Source organism: Chiloscyllium plagiosum, chromosome 8, assembly GCF_004010195.1.
Source record: "Chiloscyllium plagiosum isolate BGI_BamShark_2017 chromosome 8, ASM401019v2, whole genome shotgun sequence".
In the NCBI taxonomy this organism is placed as follows: Eukaryota; Metazoa; Chordata; class Chondrichthyes; order Orectolobiformes; family Hemiscylliidae; genus Chiloscyllium; species Chiloscyllium plagiosum.
The window spans coordinates 95,472,944-95,498,558 of NC_057717.1; the positions used below are offsets into that span (position 1 = coordinate 95,472,944).

The 25,615-nt window shown below is 49.6% G+C and overlaps 1 protein-coding gene and 1 pseudogene across 1 annotated transcript in view; both read left to right on the forward strand.

Annotated features, from left to right (window-relative positions):
- LOC122552202 (Krueppel-like factor 2) overlaps positions 1–24,805 on the forward strand; it is a 26,027-nt gene extending 1,222 nt beyond the window's left edge. Inside the window, exons 2-3 of the mRNA XM_043694799.1 lie at positions 17,172–18,171; positions 22,618–24,805. Of these exons, the coding sequence (XP_043550734.1) occupies positions 17,172–18,171; positions 22,618–22,793 (1,176 nt within the window). The 3' untranslated portion in view covers positions 22,794–24,805. The remainder of the gene's footprint in view (positions 1–17,171; positions 18,172–22,617) is intronic.
- Positions 21,176–21,276, forward strand: LOC122552462 (annotated as a pseudogene).
- Positions 24,806–25,615: the final 810 nt, after the last annotated feature.

Consider the following 25,615-nt stretch of genomic DNA (forward strand, 5'->3'; position numbering starts at 1 on the left):
CATAGGTTTAGGGTGAGAGGGGAAAGATATAAAAGAGACCTAAGGGGCAACTTTTTCACGCAGAGGGTGGTACGTGTATAGAATGAGCTGCCAGAGGAAGTGGTGGAGGCTGGTACAATTACAGCATTTAAAAGGCATTTGGATGGGTATATGAATAGGAAGGGTTTGGAGGGATATGGGCAGGGTGCTGGCAGGTGGGATTGGATTGGGTTGGGATATCTGGTCAACATGGACAGGTTGGACCGAAGGGTCTGTTTCTATGCTGTACGTCTCTATGACCACAGGAGCTCGGTTTAACATCTCTCCAGCAAGGGTAGCCCTGCCAATGCTGCACTCCCTTAGTACTGCACTGCCCAGGGTCCTGTCTGAGAGATCACTCAGCGTGGTTGTCCCTGTGTCCTGGATGCTGATTTCCCTTGAATCCGAAGGCTCCTCTCAGTGATTCCAGAAATCTCCAGCGATCGCTAGCAGCAGGAATCTGGCTGGGAGATCTGGCTGAAGAGAACAGCCCTGAAAAGAGCTGGAAAGTACGATTGGTGCAGACTTGAAGGGCCTCTTCTGTTCTGTATGATTCCATGACTTTGGGATTTCTCCTCTTGACCAGTTGAAGTCAGACACTTCTGACAAGTTGGGAGGAGTGACGGTGACCATTTTCAATGTAGCCAACTCTCCCAACCAGTGTTAAAGTAATCATAGTCACAGTGTAGTTCAGTGATGCTGGTTGAGGGATAAATGTTGGCCTGAACTCATGCCATAGGAAGTTCTACATTTACCTGAGAGGCAGGAAGGACATCATTTCCTGTGAGAGGTGTCACCTCTGACAGTGCTGCACTCCCTCAGTACCTGCACCTGGTGTGCTAGCCTGGATTATCTTTTCTGAAAAGGTTCTAGAACATTCTACATTCTGCCTCGGAGGCCTCCTGCCAAACCAATGGTGTACAACAACAACAACAACTTGGATTTGTGTGACTCCTTTTGTGCAGTGAAGCACTTCACTGAAGTGGCATCAGAAAGGCAAACTACCATCTCAAATGAACTCGAGAGAGGGATTTAATCTTTCTCAGAAAGGCATTCAAACGTTCTGTAGAATGAGTGCGCATTTCATGCAAGGCTTCCTCATTGTAAAGAGGTCCTCCTCTTCAGGAGGTGATGATGTGGAAGTGCCGGCAGTTGGACTAGGGTGGACAAAATTTAAAAATCGCACAACACCCAAAGCCTGTTGGGCTTTAACCTGGTGTCGTGTGTGATCTTTCACTTCATCAGGAGGTGAAATTGAGACGACGGGAACTCGCGGGGGTATCAGAATTTGAGGAGGGTACTCTCCGTGGTCCTACCAACCAAAGGAAAATCAGAGAATACCACCCGCAGGATTCAAAAACATTTCTGAGAAGATTTTCCCTTCCCTTCCGGTAACCACAGCGTGAGGAGTGCACTTGTTTTTATGTTTAAGTTCACTTAATCTGCCCCGCACAGCTCAAGGTAGGCTCTTGCACAAGGGGTTAAGACTGGAATCTCTGGTGGCTCAGTGGTTAGCACTGCTGCCTCACAGTGCCAGGGACCCAAGTTCGATCCCAGCCACTGTCTGTGTGGAGTTTGCACATTCTCCCCGTGTCTGTGTGGGTTTCCTCCAGGTGCTCTGGTTTCCTCCCACAGTCCAAAGATGTGCAGGTGAATTGGTGCTAAATTACCTGTAGTGTTAGGTGGTAAATATAGGGTAGGGAGGTGGGTTACTCTTCGGAGGGTCGGTGTGGATCTGTTGGGCCGAAGGATCTGTTTCCATACTGTAGGGAATCTAATCTACAACAGCAAACAAGCCTTCCTCTGGTGGGAGCTCAGTGACCACATCCCAGGGGATATCAGATGAAGTGGTTGCTGGGGAGGTTTGTATTGCGTGAGTTTGGGTGGCAGGGGGTGGGGGAAACGTGTGGTGTTGAAGATCTACTTTAGAAGGGAAGGAACTAACAGCATCCTTCCCCAACCCCCCACACTTGCTCATTAACATTGGTTCCTTCTTTTTCAAAATTTTGCGTTAAAAAAGCACAGAGTCATAGAGTCATCGAGATGTACAGCATGGAAACAGACCCTTCGGTCCAACCCGTCCATGCTGACCAGATATCCCAACCCAATCTAGTCCCACCTGCCAGCACTTAGCCCATATCCCTCCAAACCCTTCCTATTCATATACCCATCCAAATGCCTTTTAAAGGTTAAAAATCACACAACACCAGGTTATAGTCCAACAGGTTGGACTATAACCTGGTGTTGTGTGAATTTTAACTTTGTACACCCCAGTCCAACACCGGCATCTCCAAATCATGACTTTTAAATGTTGTAATTGTACCAGCCTCCACCACTTCTTCTGGCAGCTCATTCCGTACACGTACCACCCTCTGCGTGAAGCAGTTGCCCCTTACGTCTCTCATATCTTTCCCCTCTCACCCTAAACCTATGCCCTCTAGTTCTGGACTCCCTCCACCCCAGGGAAAAAACTTTGTCTATTTGTCCTCTCCATGTCTGTCATAATTTTGTAAACCTCTATAAGGTCACCCCTCAGCCCCCAACGCACCAGGGAAAACAGCCCCCTACCCTATAGCTCAAATCGTCCAACCCTGGCAACATCCTTGTAAATCTTTTCCGAACCTATACAACCGCTATCACCCTCCGATTTAAAATCTTCGTCATTTCTGGATTCTTCAGTTCAGTCGCTCTCGTTCAGAGGTGGCTGTGCCTTCAGCTGTCTGAACACTAACAGACTTTCCTAAACATCTCTGGCTCTTCACCCCTCTGAACGTACCACACTGAGCAAGCGATTGGCTAGCTGTCTTAATGTCTCTTTATGTTGTTCAGTATTAAGCTATGTTCAATAACATTCATTAGTATAAAAGATGCTTCATATATACAAGTTGTTTATTCTTGCTGCCTGCTCTGTTTAACAATAGTACTTTTTTTTATCATGCTTGCATGGCCAGCATTTATTGTACATTCCTAATTGCCGTTGTAAGGTGCTTGTTGTATATAGCAGGCCTGTGCAAATCTATAGTCTTTTTATCATAGAATCCCTACAGTGTGGAAACAGGTGCTTCGGCCGAACAAGTCCACAGCGACCCTCCGAAGAGTAACCCACCCAGACAAATTCCCTGACCCTATTATCCTATATTTACCCCTGACTAATGCACCTAACCTACATATCCCTGAGCACTATGGGTAATTTAGCATGGCCAATTCACCCTAGCCTGCACATCCCTGAACACTATGGGCAATTTAGCATGGCCAATCCACCCTAACCTGCACATCCCTGAACACTATGGGCAATTTAGCATGGCCAATCCATCCTAACCTGCACATCCCTGAACACTATGGGCAATTTCGCATGGCCAATCCACCCTAACCTGCACAACCCTGGACACTATGGGAATTTTAGCATAGCCAATCCACTCTAACCTGCACAACCCTGAACACTATGGGTAATTTAGCATGGCCAATCCATCCTAACCTACACATCCATAAGCACTATGGGTAATTTAGCATAGCCAATCCATCCTAACCTGCACATCCCTGAGCACAATGGGTAATTTAGCATGGCCAATCCACCCTTACCTGCACATCCCTGAGCACTATGGGTAATTTGGCATGGCCAATCCACCCTAACCTACACATCCCTGGGCACTATGGGTAATTTGGCATGGCCAATCCACCCTAACCTGCACATCCCTGAACACTATGGGTAATTTGGCATGGCCAATCCACCCTAACCTGCATATCGTTGGATTGTCAGCTCAAGTTCATTTATCAGTCACTTTCCGTTAGCCAAGTACCTGATGAAAGGTCTCCACCTGAGATGCAGGTTAAACTGTTTTCCTCGATGTGAATAGACCGCTGTGCTTTTCCAAGTTCATTTTGTATATTTAACTGCAGAAATTCCAGGATTTGTTTGGAGGTTACTGAGGGCTCTTGGATAGGCCCACTAACCAGCTTTTAGCATTCATTTCCTCTGTTTTTAAAATTTGGGCTTTCATTCATTTCATTTCCTCTGCTTCATAACAATTAGGCACCAAGTTATTTTGTTCTCTGATCAATCCTTCGTGAGGTGGGAAGGCTATGCTTTACTCAACGCTGGTTACCCCTTGAGGAGGTGCTGACAGCTAGTGAGTTGCAAGGAGTCGCCCTGCATTTAAAAAGTGCCTTTTAATGTTGTAAAACACTCTCAGGGCTTCCAAGTGTAATTTAGCGATATTAAGATGGAATGGGAACTGGTTGTCACCAAAAACATGTTTAAAGGGGTTTTTATAAAGTCTCTTGTATGGTCATGTGTAAATTGGAGGCAGAACGTTGTTTGAGTATCAGCAAGATTTATTGATTAAAGCATTGTCTGTAACACACTGTAAGCTAATACTAATTAACCTCTGAGAACAAAAAGTGCTAGCGGACCAGGCAGAATCCATGGACAGAGAGCAAGCTGTCATTTCGAGTTCAGATGACTCTTAATGTTAACTTGTTCTCTCTCTGTCGACATCAGTTTGGAACAAGCCAGCCAACAATGTCAGTCTCTTTTGACATTTCAAAATGGGATCTTTGACACAAGACTTTTTTGTTTTGAATTGAAAGGTTAGATTTGTGCATCAGAAGCAGGTAGTGCTGTCTTTCAGCTGAATATTAAGCCGAATCCCCAACTATCTGCTCAGCTTAAATGTGAGAGCCCAGGGTCACTATTTCAAGGAACAGCTCTTCCCAATGCTCTGGCCATACTTTTCCCTTGACCAATTCCACTGGGACAGATTGTATGGGTTTTATTAATTTGCTGCTTAGGAGATCTCTGTGTGAATTTGCTGTGGTTATTCCAGTGTTAAAACAATGCTGGCCCTTCAGAAGTATTTAATTAATTGTGCAAGTATAAATTTAAGCCTGTTTGATTGTATGTTTGGGATTATGTACACACACACACATATATATATAAATATAGAAGGCTGTCGTAATCCTACCAGACCCATGTGGCTGTGCTCTCGTTAGTAACTGCTTCAGTCAAGGGTCACTGCACCTCGGGCAAAGGGAGAGGCTGAGAAGGTGGTAACATCAGCTGGTGTGGGAATTGAGTCCACACTGTTGGCACCACTCTAAATTAAGAGCCAGCTGTCCAGCCAACTGAGCTAACCATTTGATGCTGACATTAGTGGTGATAAAGACAGTTGCATTAATGTGAAACTATCTTGAAATAAATACTGCTTGTCTCTCAAATGCCCTAACTTGGACAAATTTGACATTCCTTCCTTGTTGTGTTGACCCAGTGCCCTATATTTTCTCACAATGTACCTCTATGGAAGGTGTGACTTGACACGGACTTCTGCGAGTCAAGGGGTTGGTCCATGACCGCCTTCAGATGCCCAACCTTACTTGGCATCAAAAGCTGGTACTGCCTGATCAGCCACATCCCAAAGACATGAGTCACTGGTGAAGAGAGAAGGGTGAGGGGGGGATGAGCACCCTCCCGCTAAACCTTCCACTATGGCTTCTCGCTGCCAATAGGAATCAAAGAGCCAGCCCCACCCACGTCTGCACTCCCGATACCTCCCACATTAGCAATGGTGAGATGGGATTTCCACAAGCTGCTTCCGATCCATATACTGTCAGCTGCTCGATCCCTCTGTACCACATTGGGAGCTGACAATATCCACTCAGCTGGACGGGGTGTTCCATCGCTGCAGTTCCGCTGGGCAGTTTAGGTGCAGGCACCTGCAACATTTAGATTTGTGGGGGTGAATGTGAGGGAAACTGTACATCGACATCTTACTGAATCTGACCCGCTGTCTAAACAGTGATAATTGGCATTAATACAAGTGCCTAGAATCCCCAAAGTATGGAAACAGGCCATTCAGCCCAACAAGTTCACACCAACCCTCCAAAAGAGTAACCCACCCAGACCCATTCCCCTACATTTCCCCTGACTAATGCACCTAACCTACACATCCCTAGGCACTATGGGTAATTTAGCATGGCCAATTCACCCTAACCTGCACATCCCTGTACACTATGGGGTAATTTAGCATGGCCAATCCACCCTAACCTGCACATCCCTGACCACTATGGGTAATTTAGCATGGCCAATCCACCCTAACCTACACATCCCTAGGCACTATGGGGTAATTTAGCATGGCCAATCCACCCTAACCTACACATCCCTGAACACTATGGGGTAATTTAGCATGGCCAATTCACCCTAATCTGCACATCCCTGTACACTATGGGGTAATTTAGCGTGGCCAATTCACCCGACCTGCACATCTTTGAATGGTGGGAGTAAACCAGAGCAAACCCACCCAGACACTGGGAGAATGTACAAACTTCACACAGACAGTCGCCCAAGGCTGGGGTCAAACCCGGGTCCCTGGCACTGGGAGGCAGTGATGCTAGCCACTGTGCCGCCCCATTATCCAGCAACATTTGAGAGAAACAGAATCCTGAGGAAGGCTGGAAGTGTTCCTCTGTCTCTGGTGGCTGAGTTTCCCCAGTGTTCTGTGTGTTTGTCTCAGATTTGAAGTAAATGTGTTTAACTCCCCCTGTGACCATCACTGGGTGCCCACAATCAACCACACCAAGACATTTGGATCGTTGACTATAAACTGTTCTTAAATAAGTAATTGTGATGTCCCCACAAATGAAGTGAAACTAATGTAAATTGTGCTATTTACAAGCGAAGAGATTAGATTCTCTGTAGTGTGGAAGCTTCAATGTCATTGCATGGCACCTTTGGGGTCCCCATAGAACATTCCAGTGCAGTACAGGCCCTTCGTCCCTCGATGTTGCATTGACATGTGGAACCAATCGGAAGCCCATCTAACCCACACTATTCCATTCTCATCCAGTTGTTTGTGAATGGCAGTGTATTTGGGCGGGAATGTTTTGCGCTGTGATTCAGAGCCTCATTGTCCGAGCTGGAGACCTCAATCCCAGGGCTGCTGAAAAGGAGATTGCAAATGGTGGACTGGTGATGTGTTGGGCTCTGGAAGTGGGCCAGAATCGGTTGGCTGAGCGGGGGGAGTGAGTCAGGGTGGGGGGTGGATGTGTTGGAGGGCTGGATGAGGTTTGAGAGGAGTTGCACAAGGTATTAAGAGCATGTTTAATTGAACTGTCATTGAGTAATTCTAAACAGAGACTTTGCTCACCCTCCCCGCACCCCCCTCCCCCCCGCATAAACTATAATCCTTCACCCTCAAAACAAAAATCAAATATCATTCAGTCAGAATTAATGGAAGTGAAATTTTTAAATCTCACCCTTTTCACTATACAAAAATAAAATGGATGGTAAGTTTTTGTTTCAGTTGTGAAATATACACGTCATGGGGTGTATGGTTCCAGTATCACTCAGAACCCACTCTGGCCCATTAACTTTAACAAGACCATCTGCTCAGGACACAATCCTGAACTCTTAATTCTCTCTGTTCGTTTCATTCCCTCTCTCCAACCCATTCCCACCTCGCTCCAGCTGTTCCCGCCTCTCTCTAATCATCCCAGGTTAAAATGAAAAGGAGAGAACTGTCAGTTTCAAGTTGTAAATCTAATTGGGTGTGTGGGATGTTCTGGGCTGGTGATGCTCTCTCTCTCCTTTTTTGTATAGTGAAAAGGGATGGAGGATGAGATTTAAAAATTTCACTTCCATTAATTCTGACTGAATGATGTTTGATTTTTGTTTTGAGGGCGAAGGATTATGATTTATGGGGGGGGGGTGCGGGGAAGGTGAGCCTTCGGTCCAACCAGTCCATGCCGACCATAATTGAATTGAATTGATTGTCCCGTGTACCGAGGCACAGTGAAAAGCTTTGTCTTGTGAGCAATACAGTGAAGTAGCACAGATAAGTATAAATAGCAGCAAAAGCCAACACACAAGTACAGGCGAATGTAATCCCAAACTAGACTAGACCCACCTGCCTGCCCCTGTCCCTTATCCAAACCTTTCCTATTCATGTCCTTCTCCAAATGACTTTTAAACGTTGTAATTGTACTCACATCCACCACTTCCTCAGGAAGTTCATTCCCCACGCGAGCCACCCTCTGTGTAAAAGATTCGTCCCATGTCTTTTTTCAATCTCTCTCCTCTCACAGACTGAGCTGTATGTTATACGTGATGTGCTATATCTATAATGTGTCAAATTTTATATACAGTATACTGGATTTTATATCTTCACATAGTAAAGTCTGTACATTGGATTGGATCATTATATCCATAATATATTGCACAGTTTCTATATTGTGCATAGGAGTGTTCTACCTGTAATGTATAGCGAATGCTAAATATTGTATGTAGGGGTACGCCCCTATCATGCATTTCCTATATTGTATGCAGAAATGTTGTAGAGCTCAGTCTGTTGATTATAAATGGAGTGCTATATCTAGTTATAACCTCCCTCCTAATATTTGTACTTCATATAGAGGTGAGGCTGTGTGTTTGTGTGTATTTGTAACCATCTATGAGCCAATCATTTTCTGCACATGGGTGTGTGTTTGTATGAGTTTCTGTGTGTCACAGTAATGTTTGTATGTACCTCATGGTCAGCCTGGGTCTACAGTGGGTCACAAGAGTGCCAGACTCCCCAGCGGGTACGGAAGGAGGGGTAGAGAGGGCCACACGTGGGCAGGAACAGCACATAGCTGCACCCCGACTGTCTCAGGTCTAGGAACCCACTCTCTATTGCTCTCACTGTCCAAAAGGTGAACCTTCACTATCAGTCAGTTGGATTAACTTCCCCTGCTATGGCTCTGATTTGCATAAAATATATAGAAATGGGAACAGAGCTGAACCAACCAGTTTCCTTGCCTCAACGCCAGGTCTTCCTCCATTCCAGTGTCTCGCTTTACTCCCTTTGTTCTGTTTAATGATATCAATCTGGAATATGTTCAATGAATGAATAATCTGGGTGAGAGGATCCCAAAATACAAACCTGCCACAGGCAAACGTTTCTCCTTTTCTCAGCCACGTTGGTGGGGACTTTGTCCCACAGGCTCTGAGTTGACTCAAGTATCTTTCTATTGTGTATTAGTCCTGGTCGCCATATTTCGGGAAGGATGTGGAAGCATTGGAAAAGGTGCAGAGGAGATCTACCAGGACGTTGCCTGGTCTGGAGGGAAGGTCTGATGAGGAAAGGCTGAGGGACTTGGGTCTGTTCTCACTGGAGTGAAGAAGGCTAAGAGGGGATTTGATAGAGACATACAAGATGATCCGAGGATTAGATAGGGTAGACAGTGAAAGTCTTTTTCCGAGGATGATGATGTCAGCTTGTACGGAGAGGGCATAGCTGCATATTGAGGGGTGATAGATTTAAGACAGATGTCAGAGGCAAGCTCTTTACTCAGAGAGTGGTAAGGGCGTGGAATGCCCTGCCTGCCAATGTAGGCAACTCAGCCACATGAGGGAGATTTAAACAATCCTTGGATAAGCACATGGATGGTGATGGGATAGTGTAAGGGGATGGGCTCAGATTAGTTCACAGGTCGGCGCAACATCGAGGGCCGAAGGGCCAGTTCTGCACTGTATTGTTCTATGTTCATGACCCTGCTTTTATAGCACAGTGCCTTGCCCCATCTACTTAACGTAAAGGGGGCGAACTGAGTGCCTGGTGGAGCTTGGGGGACAGTGAGCTAGCAGAACACAGTATGGCCTCCAGGCCCCCTGTGTGACAGCTGCCCCTAAGCAAACAGCATCCGAGTCTCCGTTTTAATGGCCGGGCCTGCCTCCTACATTCCTGAGCTGAATCCAGGGGCTGGAGAAGCTGAGGAGAAACGTTTGCAAACTGACCTTGTGAATCTGTCTCTGGGCAGCATTGACCCAGCTGTGCTGACACCCTGGGGGAGGGGGGGTGGGGTGGAGCTAGGGGGTTCTGCTGGGGTTAACAAGATAACAAAGTCATTCAGTGCTAAGGACAGCATTTGTGAAGCGATGTGCTTCAGTCTGCTGATGCATTAACTCTCTCAGCCCTTCCTCAGGGCCACACTTGGCCGGTTAACTGACCCACCCTTCTCCTTATTCTCCCACACGGAATGTTGGTGGGGCCAGGCTAGATTTCCCTGGAGCAGCTGGTACTGAATCAGTGAGATGGAGGGCTGCGGTTCACTAATAGAAAAGAGTTGCATTTATATAGCACCTTTCACAATACTCCCCCCCCCAAAGCACTCTTTGTGGTGGTGATAAATTCAGAAATGCCGCAGTTGGTTCATGCACAACAAGCTGCGATGTGATAATGTGTACACTATCTGCCCAAATGATGTTGGTTATGGGATAAATATCAGACAGGGCACTATCTGTCCTCCATCAGAAATGTGCACCTTCCCACAATGCAGCACTAACACAGTCCAATGTCAGTATTGAATGTTGTGTGGGAATGGGATTCCCGCTCTCTCTGGTGCGGACTATTACCAACTCCCAGCCGCCCCTGGCTTTAGTTTCACACTTTCAAATTCTTTGAGATTTTTGTTTTGGACTGCACAACATGTGCAGTTGTCAGAGGGTCACTGTGTAGAATCAGACCGCACAGAGACAGACCCTTCAGTCTATGCTGAGCATAATCCCCAAATTAAACCAGTCCCACCTGCCTGCTCCTGGCCCATATTCCTCCAAACCTTTCCTATTCATGTATCTATCTAAATGTCGTTACCGTACCCACATCCCTCACATCCTCAGGACGTTCATTCTACACGCAATCCACCCGATGTGTAAACCAAATGCCCCTCATGTCTTTTTCAAATCTCTCTCCTCTCACCTTAACAATATGCCTCCTCGTCTTGAAATGCCCCATCCCGGGTAAAAGACAACTACCATTAACTCTGTCTATACCCCTCACTATTTTATAAACCTCTATAAGGTCACCCGTCAACCTCCTATACTCCGGTTAAAAAAGTCCCAGTCTATCCAGCCTCTCCTTATAGCTCAAACTCTCCATTCCCGGCAACATCCTGTTAAATCTCTTCTGAACCCCCTCCAGCTTAATAAAATCCTTCCTATAACAGGGTGACCAGAATTGAACACAGTATTCCAGAACAGGCCTCACCACTGTCCTGTACAGCCTCAACATAACATCCCAACTCCTATACATTAATGTTCTGCTGTGCACAGGATCAGCAGTAGGGCTGGAGTCAAACTGCGGCTCCTTGTTTCAAATATTTCCTCTTCTACATCCTGTTTCTGATGATTGTCAGCAAACAGACTGTATAATGAGCTGAGGTTGCTCAATATATGAATACAATGTTGTCTAACCTGTCCGGTAGAAGGAGAGAGAGCTAGTTTGAGTCATCGCTGACAATGTGGTGTTCATAGTGAACGCTGCGCAATAAGGTAATCACTCCTTCAAAGTTGTTCCCAGTTCCTACAGCAGAACGACCAACCCTTTTAAACCTCCTAAATCAGTTCAATCAAACTTAAATCAGATCAGATTATATTAAAGGGTGTCTTTGCATGTCCAGAGTTTAAGTGAGCAGACTTCCAGAAAGGGTTCTGAATGAATTTATAAGGATGGTGCCGAGTGTTTAAGCTATAGGGAGAGGCTGAATCTGGGAAAAAAAAACCTGGATGCTGTAAATCAGAAGTATAAACAGAAATTGCTGGGAAAGCTCAGCAGGTCTGGCAGCCTAAATGGGGAGAAATCAGAGTTAATGTTTCAGCTCGTGTGACGCTTCCTCAAGTTAACTCTGATTTCTCTCCCACAGATGCTGCCAGACCTGCTGAGCTTTTCCAGCAATTTCTGGTTCTGCTTCTGAACAGGCTGGGGCTGTTTTCCCTGGAGCGTCGGAAGCTGAGGGGTGACCTTACAGAGGTTTATAAAATCATGGGTGGCATGGAGAGGGTAAATAGACTCCCCTGGGGTGGAGGAGTCCAGACCTAGAGGGTATAGGTTTAGGGTGAGAGGGGAAAGATACAAAAGAGACCGAAGGGGCAACCTGTTCAGCAGAGGGTGGTGCTTGTACAGAACGAGCTGCCAGAGGAAGTGGTGGAGGCTGGTACAATTACAGCATTTAAAAGGCATCTGGCTGGGTACATGAATAGGAAGGGTTTGGAGGGATATGGGCCGGGTGCTGGCAAATGGTTAGATCAGGTTAGGTTCCCTAGAGTGTGGAAACAGGCCCTTCAGCCCAACAAGTCCACACTGACCCTCCAAAATGGGACTAGATTAATTTAGGATATCTGGTTGGCATGGACGAGTTGGACCGAAGGGTCTGTTTCCCTGCTGTATGACTGACTTCAAACCAAAATTCCATTTTTGAGATTTATAATGCTTTCCAGGCTCTGAAGCATCATGGAAGGGTCTAACTACCTGATGGGATGTACACACTTAACTGATTAAACACCACTATCTAATTCATTCGTTAAACATCGCCGACTAACTTGAGTGGGTGAGACCTCAGCAGTAACATCTCAGCTGGGAGGTTTCACTAGGTGTTGGCAGCCTCTGGAGAGAGAGAAACCGAGTTGATGTTTCGGGTCCAGTGACCCGTTTTCAAAAGTAACATCTCCCCTCTGACTCGGCAAGCTTGCAGCCCTGTCTTCACAGTTAAAGGTGTCATCTCTCTGGTCTGAACTACTACCCTGAAGGTGAAAGATGCTGTGATCTAATGTACAAAGGGCAGTGTCGTGGGCCACACTAATCCCTCAATCAACACCCCAAAGTCAGCCTTTCTGGTCATTATCACCTCGTGGCTGTGGGAGCTTGCTGTGTATAAACGGATTCACCAGGTTATGACAGTAACCACACTTCCAAAGCTGCTTATTGACTGCAAAGTGCTTTGAGACGTCCCGTGGTGATAGAAGTTGCTATACAAATGCAAGTTCCCATCTTTCCCCTTCCACTGCCCCCTTTGGTCTGCATTTCTGAGTTTCTGTGCCCTAGAGTTTATCACTGTCAATATCCTTTTATTGGAGGAAGGGGTTTGTACCCCTCACACGTCTGAGTCAGTACAGGGTGGTGTAATTCCAGTAAATGCCATGTGGGGGCTGATTCTGGTCAATGTGAAATAACTGCAGAAAGAGCCAGGGTGACACAGTACTGTACACCTTCCACCTGTTAGACACGGGGACTCCCCAAAACACATCTTCGCTCTCTCTCTCTCATGCTTTTTCTCCCTTTCGCTTTCTCTGTTTTTCTTTCTCTCTGTCTGTCTCTCTGTCTGTCTCTCTCTGTCTTTCTCTGTCTTTCTGTCAGTTTTTATCTCTCTCTGTGTCTGTCTCTCTCTCTCTCTCTCTCTCGCTGTCGCTTTCCCCCTCTCTCTGTGTTTTCCAGACCCTGTATGGTGAGATGATGTCCTCAGACACTGTTTAAACACGGGCACGTAGGCAGGTGTGTTTGAAATGGCATCACTGTTATAGAAACCCTGGCTGTGCATTTACACACAGGAAGCTCCCCACAGTAGTGGCATCAGAGTGACATGATTGACCGACTGCTGACTGGAGGTTGTCGGGTTAGGAGTAAATCCTGGGCCGCGCAAATTGGGGAGGGAGGGAGAGTCACTTTTATAACCCAGTGAATAGACAGTGTCCCTGACAGTGCAGCACTGCAACACTCTGACATGGGCAGTGTGGGTCTGGGTTATACACTGAAGTGGAGTGTTCCAGATCACCCGGGGCTAATGCCTGACTAATGTCCACCAAGGACATGCAGGTCCTGGGCCTCCTCCATCGCCAAACCCTAACCACCCGCCTGGAGGAAAAAACGCCTCATCTTCCACCTCGGAACCCTTCAACCCCAGGGCATCAGTGTGGACTTCACCAGAGAGGTGGGATCTAATGGAACTTGGCGAGGGGGCAGTGAGGGGAACAAGTGGTGTTGACTGCTCCCTGTCCCGCTAAAGCCAGTTGGCACAGCTTCTGCCCAGAGTGCCCGTCCTCGCCTTTGCCATGCACTCCTCGTCCGTGTGGGCCCGAGAGCAGAACCTCCCTGGTGGGGGAGCTGGGAGATGGGGGGGTCACGTCCGATCCTGGGGCGAGTCTGAGCAGGAGCCGCTGACAGTGTGACACGCCCACAGTGGAGCAAATAAAGCGATGACACACTTCAGACGGAGAGCGCACTCCGAATGCTTCACTTAGGCCAGGCCCCTTCTCCCTTCTCAGGCTGGGAGGCTTTCCGAATGGGGGGTAGAGGGAGCACGACAGGACTCTGTGTAGCAGCTTCCCAACTGGAATGGGGGATCCCACACACCAGATGTTGGGGAGGGAGGGTCTGGGAAGGATGTTATTGATTTTATGTGGGGATGGGGGGGTGGTGAAGGGAGATTTCACTGGGTTCGACTCCCCCCGCCCCCACAGCCTGGGCGGCGACTCTGAGAGTTCACCCCCTGGAAAGTGGGGAGTGGGAGACTTGCTCGAACATGCGGCAAAGGTGAGGGGAGAGATGACACAGGCCTGCATTCATATGGAGCCTTTCCCGACCCTTTTGGGTATGGCGTGGCAAAGCTGAGGGAGGATGTCTCACTCTTCGCCCACCTCCCCTGCCCCCACCCTCGGCCTGAGAATGGGTTAACCTTCCACTGTCCACTCCCCCTCCCCGCTCCCCCCCCCCGGGGGCCAATGGGGGTCGTTATACAGCGGGAAGCTTCCATATTGGTCACAGGAAGCGTGACTGCCTTCTGGTACACAGCAAGATCCCACCAGCAAGGTGACCATGGCCTGATGCTATCTCCTTGCAATGGAGGAGAGGGGGGAGTCACTGGGAGGAGGGGAGAGCTTGCATGGTCCCCTTTCTGGGGGAGGAGGAGGGCTGGGTGTTGGGCACATGTTTAAATCGATTCGAGATGTTGAAAGGAGTTGGGTGGGGTGGTGGAATGGGAAGGGGCTGGGGTGGTGTGGTCTAACTGAGGGTTTAAAGTCTCATCCAAAGGCACCTGCAACACTGCAGCATTCCCTCAGCTGTGCTCTGCATTTCTGGTTTCCGATTCCAGCCTATGGATCGGGATAAAGACTAGAAAATACGTGATAGCTTAAAAGACCAATGAATTGGCTGAGAGAGAGTCATAGAGAGGTACAGCATGGAAACAGACCCTTTGGTCCAACCCGTCCATGCCGACCAGATATTCCAACCCAATCTAGTCCCACCTGCCAGCACCCGGCCCATATCCCTCCAAACCCTTCCTATTCATACACCCATCCAAATGCCTCTTAAACGTTCTCATGATTTTATAAACCTCTATAAGGTCATCCCTCAGCCTCCGACGCTCCAGGGAAAACAGCCCCAGCCTATTCAGCCTCTCCCTGTAGCTCAAACCCTCTAACCCTGGCAACATCCTTCTAAATCTTTTCTGAACCCTTTTCAAGTTTCATAACGTATTTCCGATAGGAAGGAGACCAGTTGTGTGTGTGGGTGTGGGTCTGTGATTGTGGGGGGGTGTGAGTCAGTGGGTCTGTATCTGTGTGTGGGTGGGTCTGTGTGTCTGTGTGTGTGTGAATCTGTGTGTCTGTGTGTGTGGGGTGTCTGTGTGCGTGTGGTATGTGGGTCTGTGTGCGTGTGTGGGTCTGTGTGCGTGTGTGGGTCTGTGTGTGTGAGGTGTCTGTGTGCATGTGTGGGTCTGTGTATGTGTGTCTGTGTGTTTTGTGTCAAGCAGTCAGCTGTAACAGTGTCATTGATCTAACCCCATGGAACCCACACGCCTGGCCACTCTCACTGTGGACGCTGTGTAGACAGTGTGTCTCAGGGGAAAAGCTCTGCACCTCATTCTCAGGAACTGAGGGCTCTGCTCAAGTCTTTTGAACTTCACAGTTTGCAGCTTATCCAAATGCGAGGGATATTTGACGTTATTGGAGTGGATATAAAGACCTACTGAGGTTTTGTGTAAGGTAGTGAACTCTGCTTGAACTAGTAATAATTTTTTTTATTACGGGGAACAAAGTTTGGAAGAAAGGAATCGGCCTGGATTTTGTGTGACTCACAATAACAGAGATTATATCAGCTTTCTGAAAGATAGTTTTAGTTGGAAAAGAGAATAGTAACTTTTTGTTTTGCTATATTTCAACATACCTGTGATTGCCACATGCCAATGATGAATCTGTTGGCAAAGTGGGCTAAGGGTACCAGTTGGAGTGTGAGAAATGCAAGTGGCCAGTTTGGACTGGATTCAAGGAGGGGCATTGTCATATTGGACACTGGGAACGACCCAGGGATAGATTGCTGGCGCCAAACCTCCTTTTACTACTATTTTTAATTTGAAAAATTACCGTAACGTTAGCCTCTGGGGGGACACGATATCACAAATTGAAAACTGACGAATTCAAATTGTTTTGCGAGCGTTGATGATGCCCTCCAGCCCCCGGCGGTGCCCACTGGGTGTGGATGGCAGGCATATACCAACAGAAAGCCTGGGTACTCCCTGTCCGAGGGCACCCCTTGAGAGAGAGAGAGAGAGAGAGAGAGAGAGAGAGGTAGGCCTCAGGCCCCGTCTGTGGCCCACTCGCATGACCCTGACAGGAGTCTCCTGGGCCACAGCTGGGAGCGGTGGCTGGAGGGAGGCCTTCAATTTACTTGCCTTCCTGCGACCTCACATTCCTGACGAAGAGCTTGTGCTCGAAACGTTGACTCTCCTGCTCCTCGGATGCTGCCCGACCGGCCGTGCCTTTCCAGTGCCACGGTTTTTGACTCCCTCCGCCCTTGGGTGTCCAAGGAACAGGAGCGTGGGGTCTGCATGGGCAGGCTGTAATTTATCAGTGCCCTGGGAGTCTGTGAACCCGCTGAGTTTGATCCTGGGCCTCCTGAAAATGGAGGAGCTGGAGTCAGGATGGGGAGGTCAATTGGAGTCGAACACCTTGACCGAGTCCCTCCACTTCCCCATGAGGCCAGCCCTCTGCCTGACGTTGAGGTGAGGGGATTCTCTGCCCCCCCCACCCCCCACTCCCTCCTCGCCACTCCAGGTTCATTTCCCAGAATGTTGTGGTTTTCCTACGGGAAGCACTGCCCATGCTCGGCCGTCCGGAAGGAGCGAGAGGTTTGGAAGACCGTGCCGGGCCTGTCCGCTGCGAGTGCCTGCGTAGAGAGCCCTGACCAGGACGGAGGCTTCAGCTCCCTGGGGAGCTCTGGGCGGAAGGCTAGCCAACTGCGGGGAGGGGGCCTTTCTGGGGCTGGTTTGGGCGGGCGAGGTGAGGGGAGTTAGGGAGGGCCTGGGAAAGGTCTAGGCCTGAGGCCTCTGACTTCTTGCTGGTTTTGTTTCCTCAGTGGTGGGAGGTAGACGGCGGCTCAGCGAAGGTGGACTCAGCGATGGGCAAGAGCTCGACTGAGGAGAGGGCCGGTCCGCTGCTCGCTCCCGATCAGATCAAACGCGAGGAGGACGACGACTTTGGCTCCTACCTGGACCTGGACCTCTTCCTGTCAGACCTGACCGGTGTGGAGATTGGCACTGCCACAGCAGGCTACCCCTTGGCCGAGGGCAAGGCCAGGAGGGAGGCTGAGAATGGAGCGGACTGGCGCAGCCCAGAGACCCCACGGACCAGCCTGGTGGCTGAACTCCTGTCCCCCGACGTCCAGTCCAGCCGCCCGGCCAATCCGGCCGCCTGCGCTGAGCCCCGCAGCAAGATCTACACCAACCTGGGGGACATCGAGCGCATGGCACCAACCCCGGCGATGGATAAGCCGGTCGATCAGCCGCACGGGCTGGCGGGATTCCAGAAGCCGGTTGCCATGGCCGCTCCCCCGGCCGATCCCCTGCCCAGCGACAAGCCCGTTCTGATGCCGACGGGCCACGTGCCAAACCCCCTGGGCCACCTGTACTACCCTCCCGCCCAGATGGACCACCGCCCGGCAGATCTGAGATTGCAAGGCCGCGACCAGCAGCTCGCCCAGTTACAGATGGCCCAGCGTTATCGGTATTGCCAGCTCCAACAGCCGCTGCCCCTCAGCTATCAGGTGCTGTCCCGGTACCCGTCATACTACCCGCGCCAGCCGCCTGCCCACCAGTATCAGGGACAGGTCCACTTCTACACGTCTGACTTCAAGGCTGCCCACACCGCGCAGGGCACAGTCCTGCCGCCACTTCCTCCTTCCTCCCCCTCCTCGCTGTTGGCAATGGTGCCACCCGCACCAGAGGAGGCAAAGGCGAAGCGGGGCCGAAGGGTGTGGTCTCGGAAGCGTGTCACCAGCCACACCTGCGACTACCCTGGCTGCGGCAAGATCTACACCAAGAGCTCCCACCTGAAGGCACACCTCCGTACCCACACAGGTAACCCACCGCGGCGAGACGGGGGGGGGGGGGCAGAGTGCCAGTGTGAGATTGTGCTCGGCAACGTGGCGGCTAAGTTAGACCTAGCCCTGCGCCCACTCATTGGAAGCGGGCGCTGGGTCGGTTCAGTCAGTATTAGTGAGGGAACACTGACAGGAGCCTCCAGCTCATCTAAAACACTTGTTCTATTATTTTTAAATTAAAAAGTTTGTTCACCAGATGTGGGCATCGCTGGCGAGACCAGCCCCTTGAGAATGTGGCAGGTGAGCTGCCATCTTGAACCCACCTGCTATGGGTTGACCCACAATGCACTTGGGGACAGGGAATTCCAGGATTTTGACCCAGTGAAGTAACGGCGATTATATTTCCAAGCCAGGGCGGGGAGTGGCTCAGAGGGGAACCGGGACGGTGTTCCACTGCATCTGTTGCCCTTGTCCTTCCGGGTGGGAAGTGGTCGTGGGTTTTGGAAGGTGCCGTTGGAGGATATCTGTTTTCCCCTCATTGGGGCTGACCCACGTTTGTCCCCATCTTTCAGTGTCTATTCTGAAAGGCCATTCCTCTGATGGTGCAGTGGGGAGTCAGCATGTCCTTTGACCTCTGGAGGTCAGTGGGTGGTCTTGAACCCCCAACCTCCTGCTATTCAGAGTGACACTGACCAAGCTAACCTGACACGCTGGAACCAGGTTCTTTCAATGTGCTTTCCTCTTTCCACTGAGTGGAAGGGAGCGCCCTCTTGTGGCACAGTGTCAGTATCCATGCTCCCTGGACTGGAAGGGCATGGGTTCAAGTCCCGCCTACTCCAGAGCCATGTCCAAAATATCTATGATTCAGCCTGACTCAGGGAAATAACACTGAGCAGGGCTCTTGTGGGCAGCAGTGGGTAGTGTCCCTGCCTCCGAGTTAGAAGCTCTGGATTCCAGTCCCACTCCAGCACTTGATGGTCAAGGAAGGTGTGGCCAACAGGTTGAGTGTGGACCTACAAACGCGCACAGCGCCAGGCGGTCAGAGTGAAAGTGGGAAGGTCCGATGGATGTTCAGCTTTGTGGGCCTCCATGTCCCAAGCAGGGAAGAGGTAGTGCCCTCCCACTGTCTCTCCTCCCTAATGGAGGGTCACTGACTGCTGTGTCCAAACCCACGATCACTTCCCACCAATGGGTGACCCCTTGTTCTGAGATGACACTCTCAGATCCTAAACTCTCCCACCAGGGGAAACAACTCCTCCATGTGCACCTAGTGAGCTCTCTGAGAATCTTTGTTTCAACAAACACCAATGAGTACAGGCCCAACCTACTCAACCTCTCCTCATAAGACAGTCCCTCCATATCTAGGATAACCTTGTGTAGACTGCCTTCCAATGACGTCCACCTTTCCCTGACAAAAGGGGTGTAAACCTGGACACGGTGTTCCAGCTGTGGTTTTAGCAATTCCTCCTGAAATCTCTACCCCCTTCCCTTTTTAATAAAAACCAACTTATCCCTTTGGCCTTGTCCACTTCCTGTAAACCTGGATGTTTAGCTTTTTGTGATTTACGCACAAGGACTGCCAAATCCCGGCGCCCTGCACTTTTCTGTAGTCATTTTCCATTGAATAATGTTCAGTTTCTCTGTTGTTGCTGAATCTCCATGTTATCTACTGGGATTTTGACCACGGGGCAACGTTTGGGAGATGACCAAAAGTGAAAGAGGGTAGGCTTTGTGGAGATGAAAGGGAAATTGAGGAGTCTCCATGATTAATACAAGAGTGCTGTTGAGATAAGACTACCAGTGGCAGAGGGAGTAAAGTTAGATCTGGAGTGGGAAGAGGACAGGACTGTTAAAGGGAACGATCTCTAACTTCCCGTAACTCCATAAGGGCTCCATAATCGATCCTTTACGTTAGCTCTGTGCCCTGATCTCAGAGGCCACCTTGTTAACGGCTCCCCTGCTCAGGACATTTGTGACTGCCACAGGGTCACACTCCAATGGAGCTCCGAGGAATGGTGCTGGAGGTGAATACAGAGGTCGGGAGGGCTGTGGTCTTTGGAGGGAACTGAAAACTGGGACCGGTATTGAAGTTTGAATTGTCCTGGAGGCGGGTAAGGCTAGGAGGCAGCGGGGAGCTGGATCGGGTGTGTATTAGGATACAGGTGGCTTGTGGAGGGTAGAGCAGGGGACTTTTGGGCAGCTCTAGATTGGTATCGTCCGGTCTAAAGGGCAGTAGTTGTGGGTTTGCTAATCCCACACCAGGACTGGGCACTCCACGCAGTACACCACAAGTAGCAATTCCCACATTATTACTAAAATCCGGTCATTCCCACGTTTCTGATTGTGGGAGCTTGCTATGTACAAATCGACCGCGGCGTTTCCTGTGTTTAAACTCCACAGGAACGATTCATTGATTGTCAAGCAGTATGGAATGTGCTGGGGTCGTGCAAGGCACTATGGAAATGTGATTCTTTTAGCACCTGGCCCATATCTCTCTTAAACCTTTCCTGTTCATATACCCATCCAGATGCCTTTTAAATGATGTAATTGTACCAGCCTCCCCCGCCTCCTCTGGCAGCTCATTCCATACACGTACCACCCTCTGCGTGAAAACGTTGCCCCTTAGGTCTCTTTTATACCTTTCCCCTCTCACCCTAAACCTATGCACTCTAATGTTGGACTCCCACACCCCAGGGAAAAGACCTTGGTTATTCAGGAGAAAGTGAGGATGGCAGATGCTGGGGATCAGGGTCGAAAAGTGTGTTGCTGGAAAAGCACAGCAGGTCAGGCAGCATCCGAGGAGCAGGAGAGTCCACTTTGCTGGCATAGGCTCATCATCATCATCAGGAATTCCCGAAACGTCGACTCTCCTGCTCCTCGGATGCTGCCTGACCTGCTGTGCTTTTCCAGCAACACACTTTTCGACCTTGGCTAATCACCCTGTCCACCTTCTATAAAGGCACCCCTCCGAAAATAGCCCCAGCCTCTCCCTCGAGCTCAAACCCTGCAATCCTGGCAACATCCTTGGAAATGGTTTTTGTTTGCTTTGGCAGCACATGTACTCAAACTGGAATGATACAGAGATCAGCATGGCACTTGCACAATGTGGCCAACTCACACTTACCAAAAGCTACATTTATTCACTTGCAGCATAAGTCATAAAGTCATACAGCACAAAAACAGACCCTTCGGTCTAACCAGTCCACGCTGACTATAATCCCCAAACTAAACTAGTCCCACCCTCCTGCCCCTGGTCCATATCCTTCCAAACCTTTTCTGTTCATGGACTTATCCAAATGTCTTTTAAACATTGTAAGTGTACCCCCATCCAGCGGGGGGCACGGTGGCTCAGTGGTTAGCACTGCTACCTCACAGCGCCAGAGACCCGGGTTCAATTCCCACCTCGGGCAACTGTCTGTGTGGAGTTTACACATTCTCCCTGTGTCTGTGTGGGTTTCCTCCGGGTGCTCCGGTTTCCTCCCACAGTCCAAAGATGTGCAGGTCAGGGTGGATTGGCCATGCTAAATTGCCTGTAGTGTTAGGTGCATTAGTTAGGGGAATAGGTCTGGGTGGGTTGCTCTTCGGAGGGTTGGTGTGGACTTGTAGATCATCTAATCTAATCAAACTTCCTCCGGAAGTTTATTTTGTACCCTCTGTGTAAAATGTTGCCCCTTAAAATCCCTCTCCGCTCACCTCAAATATGTGCCCCTTAAGTCCCCCACCCTAGGGAAAAGACAGGTACCATTAACTCTATCTATTCCATCATTTGGAGGTACTGGTGTTGGACTGGGGTGGATGACCTCCTGCATTCCAGTGAATAAAGTCCCAGCTCAACCAGCCTTTCTTTATAACTCAAACCTCCATACCCGGCAACATCCTGGTAAATCTCTTCTGAACCCTCTCTGGTTTAATCATCTCCTTCCTATAACAGGGCGACCTGAACTGGACACAGTATTCCAGAAGAGGCCTCACCAATGTCCTGTACAATCTCAACATCACGCTCCAGTGCACCTTTCTGAATTTTTAAAAACATTTTGTTTCTGGCCCAGCCTGAAGAAGGGCTCATGTCCGAAACGTCGATTCTCCTGCTCCTTGGATGCTGCCTGACCTGCTGCGCTTTTCCAGCAACACATTTTTAGCTCTGGCCCAGCCAGCTCAGAGTCAGTCCCCTAAACTGAGGAGATTCTAAATTTCCTGGTTATATTTTCTTTTCTCTGCACATTTCTGAATTAAACAAAAGCGCAGGACAGGACTGTACTTGCCGGGTGCAATCTCCATAGCAACACCTCATTTGGTCAAAACAGATTGGTGAACCAATCAGTGCCCGTTTAATACGGAGGGTAAATTGTTGCTCCCTTTCAAATTTGGCATTCTTGTGTGTGTCCTGATGAGGTCAAACTTCTCGATGGCTGTTTTTGTTGTTGTCGTCAGGGAATGGCCGTGCGATTGACTGATCAAACCCGACTTTGTGCCTTTCTCGCAGGTGAGAAGCCGTATCAGTGTACCTGGGCAGGCTGCAGCTGGAAGTTTGCTCGTTCCGATGAACTGACCCGCCATTACCGCAAGCACACCGGCCACCGGCCCTTCCAGTGCCATCTATGCGAGCGGGCGTTCTCCAGGTCGGACCACCTGGCTCTTCACATGAAGAGGCACATGTGACCCTTGCCAACCAACCCCCACCCCCCCCATCCCCCACCACCCCAGTCCTCCCCCCTTCACCCAGGTGGGGTGCGGCTTGCACGGGCCACCTCCTCCCAGGCCCCTCCCATTCCTGGGAGCGGAGACTCCCATCTCACCACGAGGAGAGGGGCAACACGGTGCTGATTCAACCATGAGGGGGCGAGGTTGTGTCACTCGGGGAGGGTGGGTGAAAGAGTCAACTGTGGTGGAGATTGTATGAAAATAAAATCACAATGTAAGCGAGACTTTCCGCGCCTTAAGCAAACCCCCCCCCCCCACACACACAATACGAATGCCCCGGGTTGAAAGAGCATGTGCCTTTTTTTTTGGGTGTTTGATTAGGGGAAAGGGCAGGCTCACCTCTCTTCATCATGTAGACAGCATGCCCGTTTAATACGGAGGGTAAATTGTTGCTCCAGCCCAGGGCGCTGTCCACAGTGCTCCCCCCCCACCCTGCCCTGCCACGGTCTGGTTAGTCTTCCACCTGTCTGGAGGTTAGGGTCACGTCTGGGAGGTGGGTACGCTATTCTCGACACCTTGTGATGTAGAAACAGCCTCTGACGAATGGACCCACTGAAATCGCCCTGGGTGCCATTCTCCAACGTGCCAGTCAGTGCCTGGGGTAAAAGGGGTTGAGAGTCTTTGCCTCCCACCCTCCCAGTGACTGCACATCTCCTCCCTCTGGGTGGTTACAATCCCTCCCCAGCCCCATCCATCTCGCTCCCCCACCCCCACATGTTTCGGACTGAACGCCTTCTCGGTGTTAGCAATCGCCCGCCTGGCGTTCAAAAGCGGAGTGCCCCTCCAAAGCATGTGTTGCCCAAGTAGTGGTGACCCCACTTGGGAAATGTGCGGTGCGGAGGCCGAGCAGGGGTGGAGTCAGGGGTAGGGGGCAGTGTGATTTCCTGCCAATACTCATGCCCACCCGTCGCGATGGACCATTGAGCCCTGGTTCCAGTTCCTGGCTCAGTGAACATAGCTCATGAGCTGGCATGGGCAGGGAATGTTGTTTCAGATTGACATTCAGCTGGGCACCCAGGAAGTGGGCCTATGTTTTGGATGTGTCGAGTGCTGGATCGCCATGACGATCCAGTCTCCGTCGTGTTAGCCAATGCCTGACAAGATGGCCGCCCTTCCAGAGAGCCTGTTTGCTAGCAACGATGAGTTCTTCCGGGTCAGAAGAGACGTGGTTGAGGAGCAGTGGAAGTTGATCTTAAAAAGATTTCAGTGAAGCAACTGAGAAGGTCATTGTCAGAAACTTACCCTGGATTCACATTCCTGTATCGCACTGTTGACCTTTGACCGACTGCATTGACGGTCCAATGGATCTGTGCCTCTGGTCAAACTTCCAGATCCCAATCCCACACCTTCTTCCACACCCTTCCAAATCCCAATCCCACACCTTCTTCCACACCCTTCCAAATCCCAATCCCACAACTTCTTCCACACCTTCCAAATCCCAATCCCACACCTTTTTCAACACCCTTCCAAATCCCAACCACCCACTATCTCCCCAAACCCACTTTCACAACCTCTCCTTAAACTCTCATTTCCTCCAATCCCATCTACCTTTCCCATCATCCCAGATCTCCCCAAACCCAGTCCCTCCCATCCCACTTACCCTCCTCCTCCTTCCAGCCCACTTCCTCCAGCCTCCTCAACCTTGCCCCCAGCTATCCCTCTGTCCTCTTCCAAATACTCCCACTTCCCTCCTGTTCCTCTTTCTGTCACGTGGCACTGATGCTCTGTGGCGCTTTGTCCCACAATTCGGAGTTGGAAGAATTGTTGCCGATATTTTAGCAGGTTCGGACCTCTTGTGTTGTGGTTTGCAGGAGATCAGTTTGTAGTTTCACTGTAACTAAGAGAAAACTATGTGAGATAGACTAATACAGAGTACCTTGTTAAGGGCTGGAGTTGAGGGTGAATATTTTGTAATTTTGCTCTGGTGGTTCTGTTGAAATAAAATGTACAGATTAAATCCTTTCACGGTGCTCATCAGCGTATTCGGTGTAATCTTTCTGTCCTGCACAATGCATCTTTTGACAAAAACACGTCCCAACATCATGTTAGCACTGTTCTCTCCTGGGGAGGAGGTTCTGTTTGAGTTGTTTGCAGCCCCAGTGAATTTAATGTGTTCTTCACTGTAATCCCACACTGTAACCAATCACGGTGAGACTCAACCTTGATGCAATTGGCAAGAGGCTCGGAGACAGTCGGAGTAAATGTGCCGTGTGCTGGTTGAAGATTTCGTGGACACGGAAAGTGACAGTCTGCGCTGCGAACCACGATAACTATTGCTTTGTGACATTGTCACCTGACCATACGTGGATTTGTGGTCATCCAGCACGGAAATAGACCCTTCGGCCCAACTCATCCACGCTAATCAGGTTTTCCAAACAAAATTGCACTTGACCCATACCCCGCCGAACCGTCCCTATTCATGTACCTATCCAAATGTGGTTTGGATGAAGACAGAGCAGGAGATGTGATCTAGATGGACTTCAGTAAGGTGTTTGACAAGGTTCCCCATGGGAGACTGATGAGCAAGGTTAGATCTGATGAATACAGGGAGAACTAGCCATTTGGATACAGAACTGGTTCAAAGGTAGAAGACAGAGGGTGGTGGTAGTGGAGGGTTGTTTTTCAGACTGGAGGCCTGTGACCAGTGGAGTGCCACAAGGATCGGTGCTGGGTCCTCTACTTTTCATCATTTATATAAATGATTTGGATGCGAGCATAAGAGGTACAGTTAGTAAGTTTGCTGATGACAACAAAATTGGAGGTGTAGTGGACAGCGAAGA